The sequence below is a fragment of the Gregarina niphandrodes genome, assembly GCF_000223845.1.
Source record: "Gregarina niphandrodes unplaced genomic scaffold scaffold00042, whole genome shotgun sequence".
Taxonomy (NCBI): domain Eukaryota; phylum Apicomplexa; class Conoidasida; order Eugregarinorida; family Gregarinidae; genus Gregarina; species Gregarina niphandrodes.
The window spans coordinates 79,903-89,622 of NW_011645810.1; the positions used below are offsets into that span (position 1 = coordinate 79,903).

Genomic DNA, 9,720 nt, shown 5'->3' on the forward strand with positions numbered 1-9,720 from the left:
TAAGCTGAAGCTCTGTCAAATGCGGTGGTGGCGTCTTTCCTACATCGCGAATCTTCACTTCCAAATTTTCTGCTGTCCTTAAACCTTCAACGAAGCGTAACAATAAACTTTTACTTCGACTACAATCACTTACACTAGCCGTAACAGCCAACACTCTCATTTTTTCACAAATGACAAATACTATCACTGCTATCGATCTTGGCGCCACGTACAATAATCACACACACGACCGAATGACACACACGTGTCTTACGACGGAATGTGTCTAACACATTATCTACCGCAAAGTTGACAGGTCTCTATTTAGATGTTTCAGATCCCATACCGTATGCGATGGGAAACCAGACTTTGTTAAACGCATTCCAGGATTCATTTTAAAGTACTCCCCCCTTTGTGATCTGATGATGATATGTACCTGGATCATAACTACATCGTAACTAGAATCTGTACACACACTGTGTCGTATACACACACAGGTATGTCATGTGCCGTGTAATTATATCGTTGGTTATTTTAAGTTCCTCTGGCGTCATATCGCATGATTTAATTGGGCTGGATGCCATTGAATTCCTGCGTAATACAGGCTTCAGTTTGAGTAAAATGCGAAAACAAGATCTTCATGTTTGCGGATTGAATGAAGATGAAAATTTACAAAGTATCGGTCAATACTCGATCCTTCGTCCTGATACATGGCCTAGAAAAAGAATGATCATGAATAAGTTGTTGGGTTCTATTGATGAGGCAAATTATAGCTTAGATAGAGTAGTTATATGTAAAGGACCATTTGACCAACATATTTCTAATTGTATCGAAAATTTAATGACTGAAAGAGAAGAGATAAACAAGTTTCTAATTGCACCAAGTCAATCATGTACTATAGCTAGAATGGCAAAAACGGATGGTATTGTATTAGAGCTTGGAGAAACAGGTGCATCATGTTGTACCATATATGATGGTACTATCTTAAAAGGATCGATGTTTACAAACAACAAAATTGGAGGACTTAAATTAGTCAAGTAACACACGAAACACATATTGCGTGCGAACACATATTGCGTGCGAACATGACACATATTTATACGTTTCTACCCACAGTCAGTTCTTACAAATGTTATATTTAAATAAGGGGTATGATATCCCATCTGCTATGTCTTACATGGTTGGAAATTATATAATGCGAAGATATGGATTTGTTTGTTATGGGGATCTTTATAAGAATCTTGAAGTATTAAATGGAGCAACTAATGTTCAATGTGTTAATACAAAAGTTACTTTACCAGATGGAAATCAGATAATGATAGATCGAGAGCGTTATGTACCATATGAGATGTTATTTACTAATGAAAGATCTATTCCTGTTATGCTAGCTGAAACATTATCTATACTTGATACATGGGGACGAGCAGATATGAAGGATCAAATTATTATCAGTGGTGGTCTTAAAGATACTCCTGGAATATCACATAGAATAGAAGAAACTCAAATCAATAAACTCATATCCAAGTGAGAAAGGGATGAAGGGACATGCATGCGTGGAAATGGAACATGGGAATGGAGTGGGGTATGGTTTCTGCTCACCGTTATGCTGGTTTGTTTTGCAGAACTTTTTTACTGTCACCAGAATTTACAGAAGGAGCTGTCCAGGGAGGGGTTCTCCTTGGATCGTTGCTGGCTTCTACGAGAGAAGATGTATGGGTCACACGAAAAGCATGCGAAGAGTTAGGTTATGGCCGGGTTGCAAACATGGCTTTTGGACTCATGTGAATCACAGACTGATGATCTTCACAGTCACAAGCTGACTGTCGTCGTCTTCCCATGACAGCTGACCACAGCCATGGTGCGTTCTCGTCCCGGTTCTGTTACCCTTGTGATTAGTCAACAGCCGATTGGTATCAACAGCCGATTTGGTATATGAAGTGGGGCGAATATTAAATTGTTAGGGTGATGGGTCATCGGCGAAAGAAGAGGACTCATGCTGAATTGGATGAGAGTAGTCTGCGGCGCATTCCACGTTCCATGGTATTTAAGATAGGTAGTGTAACGAAGTCTGTTAAGAAATTATCTCGTGACATACGTAGGATGGTTTTACCTTGGACGGCGTCGAATTTGGAGGAGAGGAAGAAAGCGAGTATTAAGGATTACTTGCACGTGGGTGGAATGTTGCATATATCACATATGTGGGCCATGTCTCAGCCCAAGGTTGGTGTGCGGCTGACGATCTGCAGAACCAAAGGTGGTGAGGGTCCTACAGGTGTCTTTGATGTAGTCAATTATGCCCTTTCAGCAGATGTGAGACGGACACAATTTCAAAGTCGCTCGACCCTCAACGACTTCAAGCAGCCACCCATTATGGTAACCCAAGGCTTCAAGAAACCTATCGATAATAACGTACATCCCGACCAGCTCGCTAAAGTCTCACTACTTTTCGCTTCCATGTTCCCCGCTGTCAGCGCTTCAGAAACTCCTACTCGACGACTGGTCATTGTATGCTACGCAGGCGCTAGGACATTCGACATACGGCATTACGTCGTACTCAACAACCATGCACGCAACCATGCACGCACTCAACGAAACAACGTAAGAACTAAACGACAAAAATTAGAACGCCCCAAACAAGAAGTCAAGGAAGAATTACTTGAGGAAGATGATGACCATAAAAAACAACTTGCCAATCAAATGGAACTCATCGAACTTGGACCAAGACTCACTCTCCAACTAGCCCAAGTACATGACGGCGTATTCAACAATATAAAACTTAGTCAAGAAGTACTCAGTCCGGAAGTACCCACAAACAATTCATCAGACGCAGTCGTTGCCGACACCCAGGTAGCAGACGACCACTCCTCAGACAGCGACCACCACTCACACCCGTCTGATGATGACCACTCTGGTGATGCAGACGGCTCAGGCGATGACCATTTCGATGACAACGACTCTGATGAAGACCACTCTGGTGGTGACGATGACCACTCATCCGCCGACTCCGCGGATGATGGTGCTTCTACAGTAGACCAGTCAAATTCGGGTTGTGATGAGTAATAGATCTATCCATTCGGAGGGTGGTTGTTTTCTTTGAAAACTTCTATATGAGACGTAACTTTGTCAGATGGAGTTGTTCATCCCTCGAGACCGATCCAGAAATTATGCCCGAACATCACTGGCAACAACACCAGCCGTTCCGTAACCCTTACCGCTGACGACGCATATAGCACAATGATTATAATCGTCCTCAACGATTATAATCGTCCGACGACGGACAGATGACGAGTTTGCTCCCTTGGCTAGTTGGCTTTAACAGGTGTGGCTTTAATTTTGTCTTCAAGCTGCTTGAGTTCGTTCTTTTTGTTCCTTAAACGTTCGACGAACTTGGCATCCGTTTCTTTCAGAACGGTTTGACTGTTTTTCAGAGCAGCGATTTCGTCGCGCAGATTCTGGGCCATGGTCTCCGTGGGCACAGCTACGAAAGCCTGACCCGCTTGGCTGAAAGTTCTTTTAGGTGGTTCGCCTGATGTAATCTCTTCCAGGGCCGCCTCCGCCCGCTTAGTCGCCAACAAGTTCTCGTTCAACTTGCGCCGCGCCATGAAGATCTGCTGCTCCAACGCGCGTGCAGACGACAACTGACTGTTCAACTACACACACACGATGTGGCTTCCACTGGTGTGTGAAAACCACACAATGCTGGTGTGTGAAAACCACACAGTGCTGGTTGCTGGTGTGTGAAAGCCACGCTGTGCTGGTGTGTGAAAACCACGCAGTGCTGGTGTGTGGGCGTACCTCTTCTAACAGGTTTGCGGACATGATTTTTCACTGAACTCCGCCGATATAATTAAAATGTTCTTGGAACTGGTCTGGTTCGGCGACCCACTGCTCCGGGTCGGCGGGACCTGGGTTCCACCTTTCGCCATAGGACTCAAACAGCGGCGGGGGTGTCTCGAGTTTGGGTGGAGTCTCGAGAGGCGGTGGGGCCTCTAGACCAGGTGTGAAGCCGAGGGGTGTGGAGTCGACGCTCTGCCCTAAGCACTCAGTCCGTTTATCGGCACCGAAGTGTTCAGCGTTGGGCATCTGTACTTGAGCTTGAGTTTGGCGGCTGGGGTTAAGATAGTCAGGGCCGGAATAAGCCGTCGGAGGGACAGGCGGGGGGTGGTTCCCAAATCGTTGGTTTGGTTGGTCAACACTCTCGAATTGGTCGGCGCTGGTGAACAAGTCGTTCTCCGGCGTGTCACCCAGAACTTGAAGCAGCACGGGCTCCGGCAGTACCGGCGCTAGCAGCACCGGCTCTGGCGGTACCGGCTCCCGGTGGTGCACTGGGTCCGGCAGGATAGGGTCGGGAATGTGCAGTGGGTCGGCAACCTCGGCCAAGGCGGTGTCGCTCTCGGCTTTCTGGACGGAGTGAAGCCCGGGCCCGGGCAGTACGGATCCCTGACCGGACACGGACCCCCAGGCGGGTACGGAGCCGCCTGGGCTGGGAAAGGACCCACGCACGGAGTCTTGTGCTGAGAAGGACGGTTGCGAGAGGTCAGCCGAGCGGGCACCCGCGAGCGAGCCACGGAGCTCCTCCAGAGGAAGCCCCGCGGGCTGTAGCGACGCTGAGAGTGCTGGCGAACCAGGTGGCAGTCGCGGCATGGATGCCGCCGGCCGCAGAGTGAATGGCGGTGGTAGCCCAGATGGCGCCGACTCCATAATCGACTCGCCGGATCCCTCCGCCGACACCGTCAGTGGAGGTATGGCTCCGAGCAAGGGCACAGTTCCGGGTGGGGGCATCGCACCACCCGATAGTGGTGGTATGGGAGCAATTGGGGGTGGGGGTAAAGTATTAAGTGGGAGTGGTTGGGCAGAAGAGGCTAGAGCGTGTATTGACGTCCCCGTCGTTCCGGGGCTCAGTAGTAAGAGGGTGTCTAGTTTATTATTCAGTTGCTCTCGCGCACGTTCGATATGGCTGCCATCAAATTCTGGCACCGCTGGTTTAGTCACAGGGAAGACGGAGTCTTTGTGCTGCTGTAGTAGGTTGCGCAGACACTCGCCGTTTTGTGCGATTTGTTCCGCTATCTGATTAATCTCTTCCCCCAATGCCGTGAGTGAGTCATCCTGATTGGTCAAATCCGCATAAACGTTTTCTTTGAACTCCTCCTAACAGAATTTGTTTATTTCTCTTTGCCACTTACATTGAGTTCTGAGATTCGCTGGCCTTCGACAAACGATTTAAGTGCGCTCTAAATGCAGAACATACGTCAATAATATCCCATCCAACACACGTCAATGCCAACCCTAGAGCCAACCCCAGAGCCAACCCCAGATCATACGTAGATGTCAATTAGCCTGCTTATGCGCGCGATTCGTAGTTCGGGTTCATAGGATGTCATGATGAAAAAAAAACTAAGTATCTCTGTTCAGATGCAAGTGCATGATTATCTAAAAAGAGGAAGCTCGAACTAAACACTCCTCCACACGACCAGTAACACACGTGTGTGTCGCATGTATGCGCGATATATCAAGGTGATACAAGTGACTAAACCGTACTCGACTTGTGGTGTAATATATATGGGGTGTTTGTCGACTTGGGTGTTTGTTTACTAAGTCTAATTTCCGTTCGATCCTAGCCAGCCTGTCTTCGTATTTTTGAGGGTGGGGTGGCCTTGCGAGCGACTGATGTCTGAGTGAGCCGCTGCTGGGGGCTGGGGTGACTTCTCGGTTAGTAAAGTATGACTGGAACCGCAGGGGGAGCGCCGGCTCCGCCTTACGTTGGTTGTTGCCTAATACGTTTGCGTCTAAGAGCCAGCCACCGAACTCACTTAAATCGGCGCTGCCAGCACTAGTCGAGACCCCAGAGATAGCTCGACTTGTGTCCTGCACTTGTGGTGGAGTGGCGTAAGAATTAACACTTATTGGCGTGTTCCCTGACTCGATCACTGGGAGCCTCACATAAACACTATCATTGACCATTGAACTGGTACTCCGAGGAATCGAGTGCCACGACGGAATTCGCGAAGAAGACCGCGTGTACGAATGACTACTAGTACCCACCTACAACAGCAATCACCTGTCCAGCGACGTACGTGCCTACCTAGTTAGTACCCACGTGCCTACCTAGTTAGTACCCACGTGACCCCGGTGGAAATACTGGGTAGGAAGGGGGTGCTATCACTACAGGTATTTGCCCTGCTGGATCGCTCCGTCCGATCGGACACTGCTCCTCGTAGGAACGCGACGGTAGACGGCCTCCGGGCCGATACATATTTTAGCGAAAACCGGAGGGCAGTAGCCCAAAAAATCTCAACACCAGCCTGGCCTATCATCCACTATCAGTAGCATCTACTATCAGTAGCATCCACTGTCAGCAGCATCCACCATCAGTAGCATCCACTGCCAGAATTGTTAGACCCAGACACGGTTTGACCGTCAGGTTTCACGGCCAATTTTTAAAGCGAGTTAACATGAGAGGTGTACCCGCTATCCTGACCCATCCCACCGGTAGTCAGAAGGGATACCTGGTGGAAGACAAGTGCTACGCCGGTCATTATCAAGGACAGCATGGATTTGTGGCGCAAGAGCAATGCCAAGGCGGCTTCACTACACAACACTGCCATGAGACCGTACAGCAAACTGGTCACACCTACCCCGTGATGACCCACACGGTCACAGAGACGAGTCAGGAACCGGAAGAACGCAGCTCCTTCACTCTAGTCGATGGCCTCATAGTGGCAGGCGTTTTCGCTACGGCTTTGGCGTTCTGGAAATACCGACGAGACCGCCGCCAAGAGCGAGTCTCGAAACGACCCGCGCCCCCGCCGCCTGCTCCCCCCGTAATTGTGCAGGCGCCTCCAGCGCCGATGCCGCTGCCGGCGCCGATGCCGCTGCCGGCGCCGATGCCGCTGCAGCACACGTGTGCGCCGCCGCCGCCGCAGCACACGTGTGCGCCCCTAGCACACACTTGTGCCTCGGGACAACGAATCGTCACCTCGGCGCCACGTGCTCAAGAATACGTAGTCACCGGATATGCCTACGTCCCCAACATGTGAGCGGAACAACATGTGAGCGGAAAAACGTCACAATTTGCGTTCCGTCGAAGCATCCTCGTTTACCCTTTTATCATCAACATCTTTACGCATATATTTCGAACACGGACCAAATGGGGGATGGATGGATCAAAGGGAGGGAGGGAACAAGCTTGGGTAAGGAAATGATGGTGGTGGGTCTTCTTATGTGGGAGATTGCTACCTCTAAAAGACCAGCCGCTTCAGAGAATTTATTGTGGAAGAAAATAAGCCATCAGGACTATGAAATCCGTGCAGCCCAGTCCCATGGGTTCTGAGGAGTCCGGAGAAGACTCATCAGGGCACCTCATTGGACTGGGAGCATCTGCACTTCTAGTGAGCAGCTTGGCAGCTGTTTTTTTGTGGTTTCTGGAGTCGAAGCCGAAGCTTGCACCGAAGTGTTCGGATCTGCCTTTGGATGATGCCGGATATCTGACGGACTCCTCAAGTGATACGGTGGACGAAGATGACTTACAAAGCGAGCTGTAGCGATCTAGAAATCTGTCGCCGAAGGTTGATTCCGGACCATGCTGAGACCGCTCCGATCACTACTACGGCCCATCGTCATCCCGGGACGATGTTTGTTACAGCGACGCTGTTACAGAGCGCTAGCAGTCATTGTTTTGTAATGCTGCACGTAACTATTACGTTATATTTGAGCTGGCAGGGAAATATAGTATACGTGTAGGGGTATAGGTATAGGGGTATAGGTATAGGGGTATGGATGATAACCGGGTTCGTTATGGATGATAACCGGGTTCGTTATGGATAAGGTTTGTGTTGGTCGTGGTTTTTTCGTGGAGAGAAATTATGGTCGAGAGTACGGTTCGAACCGAGGTGCATTGTTTGTTTGTTTTTGTTGTCCGGAGGTAGAGTCGTTAGGAAGATGTGGAGCAGAAGCATAGTGGCATCTTTATGGCTTGGTGCTTATGGTTATGAGATTGTACCGGAGGCTAATCGTCATGTGTTCTGTTCGATGAGAGGTTGTTTGACATCGCATGTGATATCAGGAGCGAATGTATTATTTTGTGGTGGATGCGATAGTTATCCAAGTACGCAAGAGTTGTTACGATTTGCTTCAGTGCCAAGTGCTCAGAGGTTGGTGAGCTTTACGTCATCAGATATGAAGACAAGTGCTAAAACGGTTTCGTTAAAGTCATCGAAATTTGGTCCGAGTGTGACTAGGACAATGGCGGACCAATGCTCGTTTAAGATGAATGGGATGGTCCAAATGTCTTCGGGTGCGAGGACTAAGGTTGACCAGTTAATGTTTCTGCCGATCGAAGGATACGTTGGTGTACAAAAAGTTACATTACAGAGTGGTCGGGTTTTAAGTAACTCGGCGTTGACGGAAGCGGCACATTTCGACGTCACTTTTGCCCCCAACGACCTGCTCAAACAAGCTGCCACTCTCGGCGATAAGAAAGCGGGGCTCTTCAGCAACAAAAAGAAAGCTTTCATCGTCGCGCGCGCAAGCTATACACGCCAACTTGGACCCCTTGACCAACCACTGGCAACCGGCGAGACGGCCGTGCAACGGATCATACCCGGCGTATCAACCGCTCGCATAACCGCCGGTCACGAAGGTGAAGATGATGAAGGCCTACAACTTCTCACCTATAGCACCACCGGCCTCAACAGAAAACCCATCAATGGTATAACTTGGCTCCTACTTTGCGAAGGACTTCCTGGCGGTCAAGGCGGCGGCCAGTCGCTAGCAGCAATAAAAGATTACCCCGGCTTCAAAGAAGTCGAAACTCTAGCACGCGATCTTATCGCACGTGTGTGGCCTGCCCAAGTTAAAAGATTGTACCCCCAAAAGGACCCCGCTCAAGTCAGACAAGACGTTATCAATATACGCAATAGCGTCTTCTCTAAAGCCAGCCAAATTACAGCCCAACGACTGCTGGAACTAAACCAACGAAAAACAGATATATCCAACGAATGTCTACCCCAAGCTCTAGGCCTTATTAACACCATCACTACCGCCATACAACAACAATCCAAATAGGCTTCATCATTAAACACATTACCATTCAACCTAACACGTGCTACGCAGTATTATAACCGGGGTAGTATAACCGGTGTAGTATAACCGGTGTAGTATAACCGGGCATTCCAATGTTCTGCCTCTAGATACCATTGTAAACTGCGGTTGCATGACCACCCACCTCCCTTCACTTTGCACACACAGTTCCAGTTAAGAACTCCTCCTTCAAAAATCAGGTCTGGTCGGATAATTTGGTTAAAAAGATCAACTCCATGACGGTATATCATCAGGCGGGTCGCTGGGCGCCAAACGGTAAAATAATCCAATCGATTAGGGAGTCGTCATGAGATCGGAGATCGTGTTCAATCCACTGTGTGTATTCTCCTAATCCGCGCAATTATTGGCAGTCCACCTCGTTGGCCAAATACTCGGGACGCCCGAGGCGAGACCCCGACGGTTCTCCAGAGCCATGAACAAGCTCAACAAACAAACGAAAAATGAACACATGAGGCGGCAGTCTGAAAAGTCTAAGTTTCATCGATGCCACGGCGATCCAGCAACAATCCAAACAGATGCTGAATGTCTCCGTCTGCTCTTCGATCCAGTTCGACCGACACGTAATTTGTGGTAATCTCATGCTGATAGAAACAGTATCGAAATCTGGGAGGCGGGCCGGTAACTAAGGGGGCCGGTAATTAT

At 49.0% G+C, this 9,720-nt stretch overlaps 7 protein-coding genes across 7 annotated transcripts; 5 read left to right on the plus strand and 2 right to left on the minus strand.

The window, feature by feature from the left end:
* Nucleotides 1-705: 705 nt before the first annotated feature.
* On the plus strand, nucleotides 706-1,020 carry GNI_150710 (actin; the record flags this gene model as incomplete). The annotated part of the gene is made up of 1 exon (XM_011134459.1): nucleotides 706-1,020. The coding sequence occupies one exon, from the start codon at nucleotides 706-708 to the stop codon at nucleotides 1,018-1,020; it is 315 nt and encodes a 104-aa protein (XP_011132761.1).
* Nucleotides 1,021-1,174: 154 nt separating this feature from the next.
* On the plus strand, nucleotides 1,175-1,507 carry GNI_150720 (actin; the record flags this gene model as incomplete). The annotated part of the gene is made up of 1 exon (XM_011134460.1): nucleotides 1,175-1,507. The coding sequence occupies one exon, from the start codon at nucleotides 1,175-1,177 to the stop codon at nucleotides 1,505-1,507; it is 333 nt and encodes a 110-aa protein (XP_011132762.1).
* A 437-nt stretch (nucleotides 1,508-1,944) lies between these two features.
* Nucleotides 1,945-3,039, plus strand: GNI_150730 (brix domain protein; the record flags this gene model as incomplete). The annotated part of the gene is made up of 1 exon (XM_011134461.1): nucleotides 1,945-3,039. One exon carries the CDS (start codon nucleotides 1,945-1,947, stop codon nucleotides 3,037-3,039), a length of 1,095 nt encoding a protein of 364 aa, XP_011132763.1.
* A 242-nt stretch (nucleotides 3,040-3,281) lies between these two features.
* GNI_150740 (prefoldin subunit) lies at nucleotides 3,282-3,798 on the minus strand (the record flags this gene model as incomplete). The annotated part of the gene is made up of 2 exons (XM_011134462.1): nucleotides 3,282-3,629; nucleotides 3,775-3,798. 2 exons carry the CDS (start codon nucleotides 3,796-3,798, stop codon nucleotides 3,282-3,284), a joined length of 372 nt encoding a protein of 123 aa, XP_011132764.1.
* Nucleotides 3,799-3,804: 6 nt separating this feature from the next.
* Nucleotides 3,805-5,360, minus strand: GNI_150750 (hypothetical protein; the record flags this gene model as incomplete). The annotated part of the gene is made up of 2 exons (XM_011134463.1): nucleotides 3,805-5,127; nucleotides 5,301-5,360. The coding sequence occupies 2 exons, from the start codon at nucleotides 5,358-5,360 to the stop codon at nucleotides 3,805-3,807; spliced, it is 1,383 nt and encodes a 460-aa protein (XP_011132765.1).
* A 1,071-nt stretch (nucleotides 5,361-6,431) lies between these two features.
* Nucleotides 6,432-7,016, plus strand: GNI_150760 (putative transmembrane protein; the record flags this gene model as incomplete). The annotated part of the gene is made up of 1 exon (XM_011134464.1): nucleotides 6,432-7,016. One exon carries the CDS (start codon nucleotides 6,432-6,434, stop codon nucleotides 7,014-7,016), a length of 585 nt encoding a protein of 194 aa, XP_011132766.1.
* Nucleotides 7,017-7,917: 901 nt separating this feature from the next.
* On the plus strand, nucleotides 7,918-9,042 carry GNI_150770 (hypothetical protein; the record flags this gene model as incomplete). The annotated part of the gene is made up of 1 exon (XM_011134465.1): nucleotides 7,918-9,042. The coding sequence occupies one exon, from the start codon at nucleotides 7,918-7,920 to the stop codon at nucleotides 9,040-9,042; it is 1,125 nt and encodes a 374-aa protein (XP_011132767.1).
* Between the last annotated feature and the right edge of the window lie 678 nt (nucleotides 9,043-9,720).